We start from the raw sequence: 20,565 nt of genomic DNA on the forward strand, positions 1-20,565 counted from the left end.
CTGAGAATTTGTCCTAAGAAGATAAATCACTCAAGAGAAATAGAGTTGTGAAGATGCCAATGGCAACACTATTTAAACATACCCTCCCCAAAAGGCAATATCCAAATATAATGACTACATATTTATTAACACATAGTGCAGTGTATTGTTGCCTATGAAAGTAATAAACATTATGGAGAAACAAAAGGATAAGTGAGAAAGAATTTTAAGAGTTTTTATGATTTTTGCAACTATAGGAAATATGTTAGAGAAGTGAAGATGCAAACATCAAAACTGTTGTTTAAGTTCATGGAAATATTAGCAAGGTCTAGTCTATCAAACCCTTTATAGGCATCTCACAATTTTTCCTTTGTGTTCAAATACATTTAAATGAAAGCATATCTTGACTACTACTCTGACTACAAAGAATGCTGTGAGAGGAGAGAGTATTATTTCAAACAGCTGACTAAAAATGTTGGCACCATAGTGAGAATGTAAAATGGTGTAGCCACTATAGAAAAAAAAATATGAGTGTCCCTCAAAGCTGACATACAGAATAACCATATGTTTCAGTAATTCCAATTCTGAGAATGTACCCGAAGCAACTGAAAGCAAGGAAAAAGTATACGTATACTCACAGCCACAGCAGCATTATTCACAATAGCCAGGAGGTGGAAGCACCCCACATATCCATCGATGGATGAATGGATAAATAAAATGTACTACATACATACAGTGGAGTATTATTTAGACTCTAAAGGGAAGGAAATTCTGACATATGTTACAACATGGATGAACTTTGAGGACATGATGGTAAATAAACCAGTCACAAAGGGACAAATACTATATGATTCCACTTATATGAGGTACCTACTGTAGCCAAACTCATAGAAAAGAGACTGATGTTGTCGGGTCTGAAGGGAGTTACTGTTGAACAGGTGCAGATTTTGAAAATGAAAATGAAAGTCTGGAATTGGACGGTGGTGGTGGCTGTGGAACAATGGGAATGCACTTAATGACACTGAATTATACACTTAAAAATGGTTACAATGATAGGGTTTGTTATGTATGTTTTACCACATTGAATTTTTTTTACCAGATTTATCTGAGGCCCCGTAACTTATAGAAAAGTTGGTTTAACATAAATCATCTGTAAAGGTCATTTACATGGATGATCAATATGTTTGATTAAACCATTTTTACCTGTTTTAGAGCCATAGTCATCTTCAAATGATTGTTTATGATCATCTAACTCTGTGTTGTTTGTTTGTGTGGGGCGTTTTTTGCTTGTTTTATGCATTCAGTAATCCTAAATAGCTCCTGGGGTCCTTATATTTAGCAACCACTGGTGAGAGTGGGCGCTGGAGGAAGAACAGAAAAAGCTCAAAGGCAAAAACACAACTTTCTTCAGTGCCTTACCAACGAGGTGGACTTCAAACTCCAAGTCAAGGCAGCCTAACATTAAAAAGCCACTTGTCATGTTGTGACCTCACCTACCTGTAAAGAGCAAGATCTGAAAGTAAACAAAAGTACTTTCATCCTCCAAGTGATATCAAAGTCCATTCTTTGACACAAATTTTTAATTCAAAGGCAACTCCTTCAGGCCCTCATTTGAAAATGAATTTTAAAAGCTGGTTTTCCTGAGGTGAGCAGTTGAGAGCTAGCCAGGCATATGGCTGGAGGGGCTGTCTCAAGAGGTATTTCAATGAGTACAATTGCCAGGATATGACCTGACATTCCAGAAACACTTCAATATGAAGAGCTCTCTCTCTCTCTCTCTCTCTCTCTCTCTCTCACACACACACCTGGTGCAGTTATTTGTTTGGAAAATATTCACCAACAACACATCTTGTCATTGCACTTGGCATAGAGACCCAGGAGTAAAAATTAACTGCCCCAAATAGACCAAGTGCAGAACAACTTTACACAAATCCCCTCACTTTCCCAGAAACCGAGGAAGCTTGACCTCTAACCTTACTGTCATCTCTAATAAAACAATGGACACAGAGGTGATCATATTTGTACGATTGCAATGCCTGAAAGTGTTTTTCTCCTAAGAAATATTATGTAAAAATATGATTCTAACTTTTCCGTACCAGCTAAAACGTAAAGTAGTTTCATATATTTACTCAGTGCATTTTCAAAAGGGTGAATAAACTTTCATAGGGTTCAACAAATATTTATGAAAATTATAGAAGGAGGTTTTTGGCATAAGGACACGAAAAACTAAGCCACACTGGTTTCTTTTCTCTCTCTGAAGGGTTCCATTCAGCAGCATATTACTGAGGTAGACCACGCAGAACTGGCTTTCATACCAAACTCACTGCGGCTTAGAAAACAGAGTATCTGGGATGAATTTATATCACGTGAGCTCAGATTTTAGAAATTATAGTTTAACATTTTTCCTTCATATTAGCACTATATTATCTAATTAAAATTTCGCCTTTAACTTCAAGGCTGACTGGGCAGATGTTCTGAGAAACAGTCCTCTACTATAAATGGACTATGTGAATAAGGCATAAAGAGAAATATATAAAGGTATTATAGTTTCTTTTTAAAAATAATTCTATAGTTTACAGCCCTAAAGATGCGTGCTTCCCAGCTCTGATTTGTAGTTAGGTTGACCCAAATAAAGGCCATTGAAATTAGAGCACAAACCAAGGCTATGGGTTTTTTGTTTTTTTCTTCTCTCTGAAATAGCCCTTTCAACTTATAGTCATTTGTACCAAGAAAATTAATATGTGAGAAGATTCCAGAAACTCCTGTGAGGTTCAAAATGTCACAAGGTAAACAGGGAAACAAAAAGACATGGTTCAAAGTTTCACTTCCTTCGTGTGTCACCTAGAATCTCATCTGATGGTATAAGAGGAAACTTTGTTAGGTTGGCCAGTGCTTAATATGACATGGAAGAATAACAGAATATGCTACCCCACCATATGCCTCCTAGGCATAAAGATTATTTTGAGCTGATTATGTCTGAGAAACAGCAGACACAAGAGAAGCTCTGAAAACTGAGAAGTGTACCCTTCTGTGGGGGAAATTTACATTTACAGTGGAAATCTCCTTTTGTAGGATGTCCCTTCTCTGTACCAGGAAAGATGATTCTAAATTACAAGAAACTCTTATCAAAATGTAGACGTGACTGACGTAGTTCTGCATATCAAACGTTACCTGTCCTTTGTTTACTGTGCTGCTCCTGGTAGTCCCCATAACTGGCATGCGTGCGCACACACACACCTTTCTTTTGCCTTTAACTAAAGAAGGTATTTAAGATGGTGGCCTAAGTCATCTCAGGGAGTTACAGTCTTTCTGGGTATCCTTTATGTATACATGAGGCATACAATGTGAATAAACTTCTGATTTCCTCTTGTTAATCTGTCTTTTATTACATGGGGTCTCAGATAAGAACTCAGAAAAGTACAGGGAAATTATTTTCCTCCCCCACATTATGAGAATTGTATGACTCAGTTTTCTTGAAAGATTAGCCAGCCTTCCATCCTGGAAGTCACACACACACTCTCCCTCTCTCTCTCTCTCTCTCTCTCTCTCTACTCTAAAATTCTATAGATCAACCATTTACCCTCTTTCTTGGTCTAAAACCCATCAAGACAATTACCAATAAAATACCATATATAGAATGCAAGACAAGAAATGAGTAATTTTCAGTAATAGGAGAGAACTTACATATTTTTCCCATATAAATATGAATGACTTCCTTTTTACAAAACAATTCTCACCATGGAGAAGATATTAAACACTGAAACATTTTAAGGAAGGATTTGGAGATGACCACAGTAAATATTAGCACTAGAAGTTCATTTCCATGGCTGGATAATACACTAAAATGGCAATACTCCAAATCAAAGAGAACCCAACGTAAAAAGAAAAGTAAAAAAAAAACCATTTCACTTAATTCACGTGTTCAATTCTTCCATTACTTTCTTTTAACTCAAGCACTCATACACAAAGACAGGTTACCTTCCTTTAATTTTTTAATATAATATACAGAACCCACAATACTATTTCAATTTCAAATTATGGGAGGGCACATTGAAATATGCTTGGATTTGATAAGCTGCTGTTACAATACTGAAAAATTTCATGAAAAATTTATTTAACAATTTGTAGATAATCAAATATCTTTTTGCTACGTGGGCCAAAGCATTAACAGTAACTTGTTTAAAAATGCAGTTTTTTGGACTTCAAATTACTATAAAAGAATATCAAGATTATACGGATATACTTTCTGAATTTCTCCAACACATTCCATTTTGGAGGCTGAAGGCATATGTTATACGTTAGAACATTCATGAGACCATTTCTCCTTCGCACTTACCTGCAAAAATCATAAACTAAACCAAACTTTCCTAAAGACAGAGCTATTTCTAGAATACATTAGTGTAATCATAAAAGACCACTAGAACTACATTATCACTTTTATGTTAATTTTCACCACAAAACATACTTTCTAAAAACACAAAAAGTTTGGGAATTTGATTTCCCGTTCTGACTTAACATAATAGAGTCTCATACTTACTGGCTTTAATAAACTTGAACTCTTTTTTTCCAATAGGAACTATCTACACAGCACAGTGCTACACACAATGAGTTATTCCAGTCAGATGTATATCTAGAATCACAATATGATTAACACAGTAGTGCCATACAAAGTGTTTCTGCAGATAAAAAAGCTAAGAAAGGCCACAGTGGACAGTGCCAGACACTGTGAATACAGTAGATTACAGGTACCACTGAGGTTCAGAGGAGACCACAAGTTTCTTTTTGTTTTTCAGCAATGGAGAAAGAAAAACATTCAGAGAGACATAAGAGTAAAAATATACAAATCCACTGTCAATAATGAAATTTTTCAGATACTGTTTCCTTAAAACAGGCAAATTAATGTAACTTAAAGTCAGCTGTGAACAAGATCAGAATGTGAAAATTCTTCCTGGTTTTCTCATCAAAGGAATGCACTAGGATTAGCACGAGGATCTTTCTGGTTCCTGTATCTGTAGGTCAGCCAAACACCCAGAATCTGGAATAGAAGAAAAAAAAGGAGAAAGAGAAAGTAACAGTTGTGTATATTTATTCAAAAATCTCTAAAGTGCTTAGTATTATTTGTTCAAAATAGAAGATCCACCCCCCCCCCCAAAAAAAGAAATGTAATCAGTAATCCAAAAGGGAGGCCCTAAGAAACAGTAATATAAACACTGTGGTAGGATGTCTATGGCCCTCCAAGGATTTCCAGATCATAATCCCCAGAACCTGCAAATGTCAACTTAGGTAGTAACATGGACTCTACCGAAGTGACTGAGCTAAAGATCTTGAGATCGGGAGATTATCTGGGTGGGCTCAGTGATATAATCACAAGGCCTCTTATAAGAGAGAGACAGAAAGGATAAAGTCAGAGATATAGAGAAAAGGTGACGTGATGACATCTTAAAGCAGCTGGATGCAGAGTCAGGGAGAGAAGATGCTACCCTGCTGGCTCTGAAGACGGAGAAAAGGGCCAGGAACTAAGGAGTGCAGGCCACCCGTAGAAGCTGGAAAAGGCAAGCGAACAGGATCTCCCCGAGAGCCTCCAGAAGAGTCTCCATTGTAAGCTTTGGACCTCCAGAAGTGTAAGATAATAAATGTGTGCTGCTTTAAGCTACTACCTCTGTGTTCATCAGTTAGAGCAGCAATAAAAAGCGAACACAAACACTAACTTGTTTGAATAGCTAAAATATCAAACATTTGGATAATTCAGAACAAACTGGGCTCAGCAACAATTAAACAATAACAAAAAACTACCTAATATGAAAATAGACCGAACAGCAGAACAACTGAACAACCGGTCACTATGACATCTGCTGACCACCAGGGGGCACATGCAGAACATGGCAGGCGTCAGCAGCAGGCGGCAGAGTGAGGAACATATAGCAGGCGTTGGCCTCAGCGGGATGGTGAAGCAGGTGAGTGGGGGTGCCAGACCAAGGCGGGGCGCTGGTCACTGTCATCGGGGCGAACCTTTGGTGGTTACTGAAAATTCTTTGCTCCTGTGTGCTATGGTCCTGCCTGGCACTTGCACCTGCTGCTGACGCCAGCCCCGCTTGCATCTGCTGCTGGCACCTGGTGCCAGCGCCATCAGTGGAAGTGAGTGGTGGCTGCGGCCCTGATCCTCCCTGAGGGCTTCTCCACCTCCCCCTGCTCCTGAAGGATGATCAGGATAGCAGCTGCTGCTCTCACCTGCTGACGGCACTGGCCCCAATCCTCTGCGCCGCTGTCAGCACCTGGGAGCGGCGGCAGCAGGAGCAGGGCTGCTGGCAGACAGGGGACCTGGAGCCGTGGCAGGAGGGGCCAGGTGGGGGCATGGAGGATGGGTCAAGACCCACCCCTATGCCAACTGCGGCCTCGCCGCCCACAGTTCTTTTCAAGGTGCACAAATTTGTGCACTGGGCCCCTAGTATAATAATTTTCCTACACAGATCATAACTGACAAATCTCAGAGAGAAGAGGGGGGATAGAAAGAGATTAACCAAACAACTTACATGCATATATGAATAACCAGGGACATAAACAATAGTGCTGTGAAGGTGGGGGGGGGTGCGAGGTAGAGGTAGTCAATGGGGGGAAAAGGGGAGACATCTGTAATACTTTCAACAATAAAGATAACTTTTTAAAATATGTTATAATTCCTACCTCTCCAAGGGCAATGGGGGGTGAGGGGAAGGGAAGGCTATAATTTTAGAAAATAAGTTGTTATTATGCCATGTCCCACACCAGATTCACTAAAGACTTAACCAATATAACTTTATTTTTTAAATTAAAAAATGTGTTAGTTGTGTTTCTGTTACCAAATGTCTGTTACCAAGTAATACAAATTTTTTTGGAAAAAAAAATACAAAATTTTAAGGGACAAAATGAATTTCAAATTATATTTCCCACTTTTGATCTGTGCCAACTTTTAATCTACATTTTGTTTATCTGATTTCATAACTACTCATTAGTTCCTTAAACTACTTCTGGAGAATTATGGTAAGTCCCAAATTTTCTCCATTTACCATAATGATAATTGCTGAGCTGCTGTATAATCACGACTGGCCATGTGTATAGTACAACGCATGGGAGCTTATGGAACTATGCTTTATGAATTGAATAAAAAAAAATAAGCCTAATTTAAAGAAGTGGAATGTCTGGCGTGAAGTCTGCATGACCAGGGGAAAGGGAATTTGCTTAAACGCTAAGAGTACTTTGTGACAGGCTCTGTTCTATAAATTCATACCCTCCTCCCCACACCCCTACAAAGGTAGGCACTCTCATTCTCCTCATTTCACCAGTGTGGGAACTGAGGCACAGAGAGGTTAAATACTGGGTAAGAGTCACACAGGTCCTAGGTGGCAGAACCGGGTTCCAATCTGGAGTCCATGCTCTTAATCGAGTTTATGGTTTTATTCAATTCATAGTTCCTGTTAACTGGCTGTTCTCCCGGTGACATTTCACCTATATTTCAGCTATGCTGGTTACTACAATACTGACAATACTTACACCCCCTGTTGTCAAACAGTTACTTCTCTGGCACCTCCCAACCTGCCCCAGCATCATTTCCCTGACCCTGCCTCGGAAACACTGGCACCCGGGGACCTTCTGGTTAGAATTTTGAGATTGTTAAATATTCTTATTATCATCCCTGGATATATGCCGATTGTGTAAGCTATGGTCCTTTGGGAAAACAAAGCCGTTGAGTAAAAATACTCATAATCTGGAGCCATATTATACCAGAATTGAATCCCTCCAATTCAGCTTTAAGTGAGGAAACAGGCCAATCCCTTCTTTTGCCCCAGTGCTGAACCAGTAGCTCCTCCCACAATCCCCAGGGCGAGAGCCTGGTAGGCTACACCCAAAATGCAACAAGATCTAAGTTAGAATCAATAGGGTTTTGAGCTTACAAACATGCTCATGACTTGCCCTAATGGTGAACTCGGTTGACTATGGAACCTACACCCAGTAACCGTGAGTTGCCAGAGTGTTGTTGATAACATAGAAATGTAGAGTATGCAGGAATAAACCTATACTCATTCTACTAAGTATAAGTATAGAAAGGCAGAAAGGAAATATGCCAAAATAGGAATATTCACTATTTCTGAGTAGGTCATTTTAGTTAGTAGATATATTTAATCTTTCATCTTCATAATTTTCTGTATTTTCTAAAGCTTTTAACAAAGAACATGTACTAGTTGTCATAATTTTTTTTTCAGATTCTAAATCAATGCTACTTTGGTAGTTTAAATTTATTTTCAGGTATTAATAGTTCGAATCAAATCATTGTTTCACCTATGACAGGACATCATCAATCAGTTAGCCTCATCCCTTGAAACTCTGAGAATCTGTGATTCTGTGAAATACTGAATAAAATTTTAAAAAGTTTAAACTGACAGAGCCTATAAAATATTCATTATCCAGAAAATATCAGGTTATATAAATTATTATTAAAATTTCTACCTGGGTTTCTAACGGACATGGTATATAAAATATAGAACAGGATTCCATGAAAGAACACTTTAGAAATCTAAGACTCATAAGTTTATATTCTTGACAAGTTCTTAAAAATTTTAATTTTTTAAAAACAGTAGGAGAGGAGATGCATAGACAAAGCACAGAGGATTTTTAGGGCAGTGGAAATACTCTGTAAGATACTACAATGATGGATATGTGTCATTCATTTGTTCAAACCCACAGAAGGTATATCCAGAGTGAACCCTAATATAACTATGGACTTTGGGTGATTATGACGTGTCACTGTAGGTTCATTCGCTGTAACAAATGTATCAGTAATGGTGAGTCATAGTGATAATGGAGGAGGCTATGCATATATAGGGCAAGGGGTATGTGGGAAACCTCTGTACCTTTCTCTCAATTTTGCTATGACCTCAAAACTGTTCTTTAAAAAAACTAGCCCAGTTTAAAGAAAATAGGCATAACTGAAGGTCGTGTAATCTGATGAGAAGAAACGGAGCTGCTCAAAAGAAAAAAATTCTCACAAAATTTCCAGATATAAAGAAAGAAACCACGCGGCAGAACTCTGATAACTTGAATCTAGTTAGTGACGTACGCAGAGAGTGTTCATTCCAGTTTTTCTCCATCTGCATTAAGTTCTCATGACTAAAGTTTGTGTTTTCTTGTTTGTTTTTATTGTTTTTAATATGTTTTTATTGATTTTAAACAGAAGGGAAAGGAGGAGAGAGAAACATGGATTGGCTGCCTCCTACTGGGGATCAAGCTCACAACCAGGGCACGTGCCCTGACCAGGAATCAAACCAGGGACCTTTTGAGTACGTGGGACTGTGCTCAACCAACTGAGCCACACTGGCCAGGTTAAGTGACATGTTAAGGTAAAATGCCATATACAACAAGAAACCGTATGACAAAGGAGGGAAGGCACCGAGTCATTTGCACGTACCTCTGTGAAACTGAAGAACAGGCCAATGCCCCCGACAAAACTCAAAACCTCTCCCGCATATTTTCCTATTATCGGAGCACACGGTGAGCAGGGGTGACCGCTTGTCTTACAGCTCTGAATCAAGTAAAGAGAAGAACTTCTGTTTCAAAGTACATTCATACAGAGCAGATAAAAACTGCACCCACAAAAATAAGTGAACGCCTGGAGAATTCTATCCCATTTGGGGCCTTGGTCTTCAGTAGCATCCGAAATTCCAAGACGGCTCTTAAGATTCCCCCTCCCAGTGCCCACGCCCTGAAGGATCACCCTCTTGAGTGTGGATGGGGTGTTTGAATACTATGGACAGTCAGGCTCGTGTTTATGTTGCTGTCTATGTCCATAGACATAGACATAGTATGTTTGAATACTATGGATAGTCAGGTTCGTGTTTATGTTCGTGTTTATGTTACATCAGTAACTGTCTTCACAGAACAGAGAGATCGTCATGCCGACGTTGATGCCACCACATCATGAGATGGCTGCACAGTCAGACCTGAGAGTAGCCTCTGGAAGTGGAGAGACACCCAGCAAGAAAACAAGACTTCAGTCCTTCGACCACCAGGAGCTGATTTCTGCCAGCATCTCCTGAGCTTGGCAGAGGACCCCAGCCTCAGATGAGACTGCAGCCCCAGCCAACACCTGGATTTCATCCTGGTGAGATACTGAGCAGAGGACCCAGTGAAGTCATACCCAGATTCCTGACCGGTGGAAGCTTAGATAATAAATGGGTGTTGTTTTAAACCACTAAATTTGTGACGACATAGTACACAGCAATAAAAAAAAAACACTAATTAATTCCACAAAAGAAACCTCATTGAGGATATTATCAAGCTCAGGGCTCAGAGGGGTGGTAATAGGAGTTTCCCCCAAATATAAACACATGTGAATGTTCTAAGAGAGCCAAGCTCCAAGTCCATCCTCATACAGGATCAGGGTGGCACTGAGGCTGGCCTGGACAAAAGGGTGGCTCTCACTGGTCCATCATTAGCTCAGCTCCCAAAAAGAAAAAGCACGAAGTTGTGATGGGGAAGAAGGGAGGGGAAAAAAGACAGTTCCATGTGCCTTCCACCCTGAGGATGTTTAGTACTCCCTCTGTCCCATAATAATAGTAGCAAGTGAATATTTAAACGGGAATTATTGGCGAATGCAGCTGTAAGTTATGTTGTAGCACAGAATTGGGAAGTCTTCAATCAAAATCAATGTTTCAGGACATCTGTCATTTGTTTTGACACATCTTTCAATTTTTAGGTTAATCTAATTATTACGAATTATAACTATTTTTCTAATTTCATCCGCTGATCAAAATCAATTGTTTTATTTCAGTTGAATATCAACCCATTGTAAAAGTAAGATGAAAAAAAAGAGAGTTTTCAAGCAAAGATCGAGTTGCGATTGTCCAGTTCTTGATGGATCAAAAGAAAAAGGAAAAGTTGCAGAAAGGTGCAATTTCATTAGCTGCAAAACAATTTAAGTGCAACAGAATGATCATATCAAGAATTTGGAAACGTGCTTCCGAAAATAATTGTCAAGGAGAATTTTATGTTAATGCTGATTCTTTGAAAAAACAAAACTGTGGACGTAAATGCAAAGATTATGGAGAAAAACTTGAAAAACTTAGACATATTCCTCTTAGCAGAAGAGGCACCATATTAGCCTTTGATAATATTTCTCCCGAAATACTGGATAATATGTTTCTGTCACTTCAACAAGTTATGCTGGAAGCAATGAAGAACAATGGCTCCAATAATTTTAAGCTCACGCATATAGGGAAAGCAAAGCTTCGCAGCCAAGGGATCCTACCTACAAGTTTAAAATGCAGTAACGAAATTATTGAAAAATCCAGAAACTATCTGAACACTCAAAATAAAAATTAGGAGTACTATTTTTAATTTATTGTTTAATTTAATCTAGTTTTTTGATAATAAATGTTACGTTCTATATTTATTTTCTTTTGCTACTATTATTATGGGACAAATTACATTCATCAACTGCTACTATTATTTTGGGACAGAGGGAGTAATTAAAAAGTCCATTTTAGCATAGCCCACCTACCACCCCGATATTTTTCCAAACAAAGATATTTAGACGCCTCCTCTGACCTCTAAGGCTGATCTGCTGTTATTTCCCTTTCACACCCTGTTCTAGGAGGAGGTGAATAAGAAAGAATTAGGGGCAAAGACCTAAAAGCATCTGTGTTTAGCAGGACCCTGGAGTATTCAGCAATCTCAGTAGATATTTGAGGACAAATGATACATGGCATATAATTTAGGCACATGCAAAGCATTTTTAAAATACAATTCAGCATGAGAAAGTCCATTTCTCCTATGTTCGTCATTATTCATATGTATGTAGTATTGTCTCCAAAAAATGTCTTATACTTTGTACTTACAGCCAGACAGGTATCATTTGCGTTAACACTTCGGAACCCACAGCAGTTCAAATTTCTCTGGATGTCATCACGAGCACTTGCTGTATTGTTCCAACCAACTTCCAGAAGCTGACCCTAGAACAGCCATTGAACATACACATTAAAATGTGTCATCCCTGAAAAAAATGTATAAATCTACCGCCTACAATTTTTAATACTGCATGTACCTAAAACAGGGGTGGGGAACGTCCCGCCTGTAGGCTGTATAAGGCCCATGAAATCATTGGGCCTGGCCCTGCCAAGGCATTAGGGGTGAGTTAATTAAATGTTTGACCAAATAGAGCAGGCTAATTTTTAAGTTGATAATTTTGTATGGCCCATGAATGATGCTATAAATATCCAAATGGCCCTGGGCAGAAAAAGGGTCCCCACCCTTGACTTATAATAAATATTCTTTTGAAGATCCTTAAAATTTTTCAAAGGGTTATACTTCAATCTGCAACAAAAATTAAGGCACTGTTTCTATCCCAAGAATAAAAACTCTTAAATTTTACATGCGATTTAAAAGAACCGGTTGGTTGAAAGGCATAATCCTCAGAGTATAACAAGAAAAATTTTCCATTGCCCCAAGACTGAGACCATATGCTTCTACAAAGTACTCTGAAAAGATTAATTGTAGAATGGAACCATAAACATTCTGGAGTAAATGTTTCATTGCATAATGGTGAGGAAAGAATGGGTGAACATCTGTTAGCATTATTGCTTTTTTACCCAGTGGGGCAAAATCCTTTTAAAAGATGCAAAAATACAGCAACAGTTCTAGGGTTCCAATCAGCCCCACTAATGTAGTCATTTTCAACTGGCATGTCGCAAGAATTTTCAAAACATGCAATACCTGACTATTTAGTCAGCGACAATGACCTCTTTTCCCTTAAATTGTCAAATAAAAAAATAACAGCCAACACAACAATATCCATCTGGTGTGAGTGAATCAAAACTATACCTTTTTTTTGTCTGGTAGGCAAAAATTATATTTTTTAGGGTGCCGCAGAATTTTAGTAATTAGTTTATATGTGCCCTGAGATGAAAAAGGTTGAAAATCAATGGACTGATGCAATCAGGAACAAAATATTTTAGCTATATCAAACACAATGGCATTTTTTGTAAGAAGAGATTATTTTTCAGTTATTCCTTCCCCTTTTTTCCTACACATACTATGTGGCATAATACAGTAAATGGAAAAGTCTTTGCTTACCTGTTGTTCCTCGTTCAGGGCTAAACAAGCACACGATACAGAAAACTGAACAATAAATACAAGTAAGAGAATGATCATGTACTGAGAATTAAAGTTAAGGTTATTTCTCGACACTGTTAAAACAACATCAAACAGAGGTACTGACAACTTTAGAATGTACCGGAAGGCATTTAGCCAGAAAGCAGAACAAATGGCAATTAGAGAAAATTTAAATAGAATACACATAATTATTATTTTGATAATACACTGTAGTTGCAAGTTCATATAGAAAAATATTGACAGCAATGATAATTATTTAACTAAAAGCCGACCTATAAGAATTTCATTGAGATTAAAATTCTTACATATATAAAATAGGAATAGGTAAACATATACAGTATATCACTGTAAAATTCTCAACCAAATATTCATATGTTGGAAAAAGCTAAGAAGTTACTGAATTAGTTCAGTATAACTGAACCTGCAATACATAAAGAGAACTATAGTGAACTTGCAAAATATATTCTTCATGATATGCAAAGCAGACACTGGAAATATGCAAATACACAATAATTTCACCTTAAGAAATGCTCCTAATGTTGGTTGAACAAAGGCATATGGGGCTTGCTAGGAGTTTCTGACAATTTCCTAATGATAATTTAAATAGTCATAGTGATTAAAGAATAATCGATAAAAGTAAGAACAAACCCAACTGGAGTAAAAATCCTCTTTTAAGAAAGGATACAAAAAAGAGCAACACCTGATGGTGTTTCACAGCTCCGATCAGCCCCACTAAGGCAATCAGGAACAAGAAGATGCCCACTGCGATGACCACGCCGACCACCCGGAGACTGGAAATCAGCCCGAAGCCAATGCCCCATGCAGCAATTCCAATGAGCAGCAGACTAACCAGCTGCAAACGCAAACAAAAAGGGAGAAGAGAGAGAGGGAATAGCATCAATTTGATACAATAATATCAAGAACATTTTTCAGGCACCCACTTAGTTTCTTATAAATGATTAATACTCAATACTAGAATGCACACAAGATCTCAGTTGATAGTATTGTTTTAGCAAATTATATCAACCCTCAGTCATGCTTTAAAAAAAAAGCTAACAATAACCTACAAAATTATTATGGAGCCTCCTCTGGTTTATACTAAGTCTAACTAATTTCTACATAAGTTTTTGAAATAATAGCACATATAAAGCTTCTAGACACCAATACATTTCATTCTAACATACTGATTGCTTCACATGGAAATCATGTATCTTTCCAGCTGGACTGCACCCTTCCCTGTCATGCCTTCCACTCCCCAACAAACTAAATTAATCTCACTCTTCTCTGGGCAACTTGAGAATAAGCCTCCCCCTCATCTCTCCATCTCTTCATTTATCTCCCCAGAACCTATCACAGAACCTGGTCACTGGGGACAACCAAAAGTTTCTCGCAGACTTGTTGCTGACATAAAGTGCTTTAGGTGCCACTACCTCTTCTGTTAGAATTCATATACACTTGACCCTTGAGCAACACACAGGTTTGAGCTGTGTGGGCCCACTTACACAAAGACTCTTCTTAATAAATACCTGCAGTGCTGCAAATGCATTCTCTTCCTTACTATTTTCTTGTTAACATTTTCTTTTCTCTAGCTTACTTTGTTGTAAGAATACAGTACATAATACATATAACATACAAAATATGTGTTAATCAACTGTTTATGTTATCAGTAAGGCTTCTGGTCAACAGTAGGCTGTTAGTGGTTTAGTTCTAGGGGAGTCAAAACTTATACGTATATTTTTAACTGTTTGGGGGTCAGTACCCCAACCCCTGCATTATTCAAGGGCCCACTGTATGGAGAGAAACCGTTAGAACTTTCCAGATGAAAGGAATATAAGAGACTTTATGTATTCAGAGTAAAAATGGCATTCTGAGTATAAATTATTTTATATTCCAATAATTTTATTTATACAGGAGTAGGCAGAAGTCGATTTACAGTTGCATTGTGACATTCTTCTGAGCTCATAAAGCTACTGTATTCTTCTTAACCTGCATGTCTTTTTCCTTATGAATAACTGTAAACCTACTTTTGCCCACTTTTGTGCATTATAAAACTAAACCAAGTGAAGAGAGAGAACACATGCCTCAAAAGTCGGTCATTACCTAAAAAACTCAGTTACAATTATTTCTTTAAAATAACATGTAAATAAATAGCATGCATATGAAGATTATAATTAGCTGATGGAAGATATAGCTTAGACAGCTCTGTGGGAAAGATGGGGGTGAGAGAACAGGAATGAGATAGGATCTTCAATTCAGTGGAGAGTCCACCATTTCCTGGAACAAGTTGATAGTATAAAACCCAGTTGGGAGAAATCAAAATGAATAAAATGTAATATTTTTAGCACCATTTCAAGGCCTAATAAAAACTTTCGAAATAAAAAATAAATCACCACTCATTCCAATGAGTCTTTTTATACTCAAATGTATAATTTTTGATACATATGATCATAGTTTATTAGTCACAAATTTCAAATGACTTGGCATATAAAACTTCGCACACATGTAGAGATACAAGTCAAACTCCTAAATGTTGACAAACAGTACAAATACTTGTATTTTTATCCATTTGTCATAAAGAAGCAAAACTTGAGAAGGAAAGTAACTATCAGAAGCATGACAAACACGGCTATGGGAGTACACAGACTTCTCTTCCAGGGCAGTTAGTTCACACAGAAAGCTTTTCTTTTTAGAAGGAGAGGGGGAGGAAAATATTCTCACAGATTTTGCTACCCAGACATGTTCAAGTCCCTCTCATTTTCTCAACGGCTTCCTATCAGCAGGTCCATTGGCTTCTCATTTTTATCATTTCACTCACAATCTTCTCAGCACTTCAAACCACCTTGGGTTGAGAAAAAGTCCTCTCTGCCCCATCACAAGTGAGCTTATTTCTGACTCTGTGGCATCCAAATATAGCACGTTTCCTTTCACGAGGTGAAAAAGGCAGAACGGGAAGAAGGTGTGAAGCAAGAAGGGCGAGAGGATGCAGGGACAGGCCTCACCTCAGTGAGGAGGGAGGGCTACGCTTAGCATCGTTCCTGCACCATCGAACCAAACACTGAAGATGGTCCACACATCAAGGTGCCTTGCTGTATCAGTCAGGGTCTCCAGGGAACCAGAACTAATGGGATATACATTTAGAGAGAGATTTACTTTAAGGACTTGGTTCATGCAATTGTGGGGACTGGTAAGTCTGAAGTTTATAGGGCAGGGTGGCAGGTTGGAAATGCAGGTAGGATCTCTATGAGACAGTCTTTAGATAGGATTCCTTCTTCCTTAGGAAACCTGAGTCTTTGTTCTTAATGCTTTCTTTTTTTTTAATATTGTGAATGAGGCCCACAGTATGGAGGATAATTTGCTTTACTTAAAATCAATTGAATGTAAATGTTAATCACATCTAAAAAATACCATCTAGCAACATTTAGACTAGCGCTTACACAAACACCTGAGCATCACAGCCTAGCCAAGTTGACATATAAAATTAACCAGCACACGTGCCAACTTCAAGTCCTGGATATGATCTCTGGGTCTTAATTCAATTAATTTCAGGGGCAGGACTATCACTCTATCTTTCTTTGAGTCTTAGAGACAAAAAGTTGTGAAGCATGAATGATATGATACCTAAAAGTCTTCCAACCCCACAGTTTTAAAGAATCCTTTGGGACTCATACCAAATCCTTACTATATTAATGAAGTTCTGACCACGAGTTAAATATTCACCAACCAACGGTTGATGTCCACTGTTCCCTAAAGCCAAAGACAAGACATCCCGACTAGAACAAAAGTTGGAAACTTTCTCTGTAAAGGGCCAGATATTTCCATCTGGCTTTGCGGATCACTATTCAGCTGTAACAGGAAAGTAGCAATAGAAAATACCCACATAAATGAGCAGGGCAGGGTTCCAAGAACACTTCACTTAAAGACGTGAAATGTAAATTCACGTAATTTTCATGTGTAACGAAAATATTCTTCCTTTGATTTTTTTCAACCATTTAAAAATGTAAAACCATTCTCAGCTGGCAGGCTATTCCATCATAGGCAATTCCATCATGTGGCCCGTGGGCTGTAATTTGTGGACTCTCGTTCTAGAAATCAGTGCAGGAGAAAATGAAAACTTACAAGTCCCTACAAATAATTGCGATGTCAGAGATTTTTCTAAAGATGGGTCAGAGTTTAGAGAATAATCCAAAACATTCAGATAGCTAGAACAGGCCAAAGATACAGTAAAGGAGCAGGTAGCAGGCTGAAAAATGTCCATCCACACTGTGAATATTACCTTACATAGCATCAGAACAAAGAGTATCTTATATGGCAAAAGATGTGACTAAATTAGGATCTTATCCTGGATTATCAGGTGGGCCCCCATGTCATCACAGAATCCTTCCTGCTACGGATACTTTAAGAGATGGAGGAAGGCTGTAACATTTAATTTAAACATATAGCTGAGCACAGAGAAACCGTGAGAAATTCCCATAGGCCAGAAAGGGAGAACTGAAAGTCAGAACTAGAAGCAAACAATTGGGGCTGTGGGGGGCCCAGGAGAGGGTGGGAAGGACTTCCAGTCCCTTAAAGGAGAAGGATTTGAGTTTTAAAACAGGCAGAACTAGGAAGTGGAACTACGACCCTTACTTACACAGGAGGACCTCCAGAAAGCTGTATTCCAGTGTAAGGGGTTATAGAAAAGCCACACCACTACACCCAGGAAGACAGTAAAGATTTTTCAGTCTCTGCAAAAAGCCTTCTGCAAGAAAGAGAAACACCAAGCCTACCATGCCCATGTCTAGAGTCTAAATGTACACTGCCCAGGCATGCAACAACCTTCAAGCCAAGCAATTTAGATAAAAGCTGATTGCAGGCTGTCATGAAATTAGGAGAGAAAAACTCACAGAAACAAATCCAAAATGACTCAGGAGGGGCACTTCTGAATCCCAGTCCTGATACCATTCCCAAAGAAAAAAAAAACAAAACAAAAACTTTGTTGTCAATCAAAAAATCACAAAACACAAAGAAAAAAAATCTAATGGAGATGCAAAAATAGAATTAGCATTCCCAAGAACTTGAGGTAATAGAACCAAATAAATAGGAGTAAAATTAAACTCACTAAAAAGATAAAAGGAATAAAAACAACATGGGGGAAAAAGTAAAACTATATTTAAAAATGCAGGTCTGAAAAAGAGCCAAACAGAGCAAATCCAATAAAAACAGAAAGAAGAGAAACATGTAATAGGAAAAATAAAGCTTCATTAAAATAAATAAAGCTTCATTAAAAAAAGAAAAAATTGATAAGCTTTCAGCAAAATCATTTTTTAAGAAAAAGAGGATTTCCGCAGCCTTATTTGTAATAGTAAAAAGCTGAAAACCTCAACACCATAACAAGGGAATTCATAAACTGGTGTGATCACACAGTAGAATACAAATGACTTTGATCCATTTCTATTAAGTTGATAAATTTCAAACATAAAAGATCTGAAAAAAATTGTATAAATATTGATAAAGCATGTATATATGTATAAGTTTTCAAACACAAACAATACCATATATATTTTTTGTGGTTGATTAATAGGTGAAGCTGTCATAAACATATAAATATGTGTGGAAATGACAGATGTTGGTTTCAGGATGGTAACTTCTTTGAGAGGAGAAAAATGGGAAATGGGATGGAGAGCGCATATTATTTTCCATGCATATGAAATATTTCCTGATTAAAACTAGCTTCAAAAATTTAACAGAACCAATTTTAACTTCTTCTGCTGCTTTCCTCTGAAAATTAGTCCAGCTTTCTTATTCAGCCTTTGTTCTCACTATTCCCCAAACACAGCTACCTACATTAAGATCTCATATGTCTCTCAGATATTTCACATTAATTCCTATCTGTGCATCTCCAAGTACTGTCCTCATTCTCTCCTATAATTTGCTCCATTTAGGGAAAAGAAAGGCTTTTGAAAAGGTGGTATACACCTGAAATGAGTAGGTAATGATTCATTGCATATCCACTTGTTTATGACAGAAAGCAAAGCTGTAGGTCATACTTGGGTGCTGTTACATATGGAACAAGATACCACACCACTACACCCCCTTCTCATACCCAATTCCCAAGCACACGCACCCGCCTGCACACACACACACACACACACTCACACACACACAGAAATATACATTCTCATTTGTAAGGTGGGAAAGAAGGTAGCTTTAACTGTTCAATGCACAACAAACTTTGCATTTATTACTACAACTATGAAACTGTCCAAACATAAACTCATTTGAGCTAATCATTTTCTGATAAACCTGCAAAGTATGTCAGGTTTTTTTTACTTAAAATTTGAAAACAACATAAATGTTTTCTTGAATGTGACCGGTATTTTCAACACATGATAACAAAAATCCCCCAAGTAGTCATAATTCACTTTTTAAATTGGAAGTAAAACCTGAGGATTTGTGATATGCAACTAAATAGATTTGATTATTAGCCTCTTTAACTGCTACTATAAAGGAACTCTTTAAAGATAATAATTAAACTATTTCTGGGTAGTGGTAATTATGTTATGGTCGGTTTGTAATTTTTAAGAGAATGGGATTATAATGAAGTCTCCCAAACTAGCAATCTAACCATTGTTAACTTCCAATAAAATTAATTCTAAGTGTATAATTTAAAAGCCTCTGTTTGTCACTAGAACTTGGTAGACACTGAAGCTGCAGGAATCTTTTGTTCAACAACAGTTTCCTTATGAGACAATTGTAATAGAAAGTAAATTTAGACCCATGACAAATAGTTTCCTTCCCTTGAGACAGATGCTGATAAAAACAGATTGTGGACCTGTTAACTCGTTGATAGCAATGTTTTTATGAGCAGGAAGCGCCAACCTTTCCTGTTTTCCCTTTAAAACAAAGAAAAGTGAATCATGAAAAGAGCTTTTCAAGGAGAGATTACAAGAACTATAATCATGCCAAAGCCAGATTATAAAGTGTCTACAACTGGCATTGCTTCCCCAAGCAAATCCTAAGAGGAGGGGGAGGCAAAAGCCATTGTACACACACATGGCTAGATTATGACTGGGAAGAAACAGAGGGCACTAGTGGAAAGGACATAGCAATTCTCAGTCAATGCTCACGAGAACAACGAGGCACAAAGCTGCGGCCAGTGATCTTAATCGCCCCTTCATGTTAGAGGTGATAAATCAAAGTAGTAGAATGACATGCCCAGTGACACAGAGGCACGACGGTGGGAAACTTTTTGCTCGGTGCATTTTTTGTCCCTGTAGGATTATATCATAGTGCCTAACATTACAGCGAAGTAATTTTAACACTGAGGTATAATACTAAAGACAATATTATATTGCCTAAGAAAGTGTAGTTTATTTTTCTTTGCAGCCAGATTGAGATGCTATATACAAATATAGCATCTCTTTAATTTACTCCCTATTAAACCTGGCTGTATGGTCAGGAATAAAG

The 20,565-nt window shown here is 37.8% G+C and overlaps 1 protein-coding gene across 2 annotated transcripts in view; it reads right to left on the reverse strand.

Annotated features, from left to right (window-relative positions):
* Nucleotides 1-3,947: 3,947 nt before the first annotated feature.
* Nucleotides 3,948-20,565, reverse strand: part of TSPAN13 (tetraspanin 13) — a 28,420-nt gene continuing 11,802 nt past the window's right edge. Inside the window, exons 2-6 of one of the 2 annotated variants that reach the window (XM_036327987.1) lie at nucleotides 13,805-13,972; nucleotides 13,081-13,161; nucleotides 11,847-11,960; nucleotides 9,419-9,532; nucleotides 3,948-5,014 (exon numbers count right to left, since the gene is read on the reverse strand). In XM_036327987.1, the coding sequence (XP_036183880.1) occupies nucleotides 4,940-5,014; nucleotides 9,419-9,532; nucleotides 11,847-11,960; nucleotides 13,081-13,161; nucleotides 13,805-13,972 (552 nt within the window). In that variant the 3' untranslated portion in view covers nucleotides 3,948-4,939. The remainder of the gene's footprint in view (nucleotides 5,015-9,418; nucleotides 9,533-11,846; nucleotides 11,961-13,080; nucleotides 13,162-13,804; nucleotides 13,973-20,565) is intronic. The other variant, XM_036327989.1, reaches the window with a different exon arrangement.

The sequence above is a fragment of the Myotis myotis genome, unplaced genomic scaffold (assembly GCF_014108235.1).
Source record: "Myotis myotis isolate mMyoMyo1 unplaced genomic scaffold, mMyoMyo1.p scaffold_m19_p_11, whole genome shotgun sequence".
Classification (NCBI taxonomy): Eukaryota; Metazoa; Chordata; class Mammalia; order Chiroptera; family Vespertilionidae; genus Myotis; species Myotis myotis.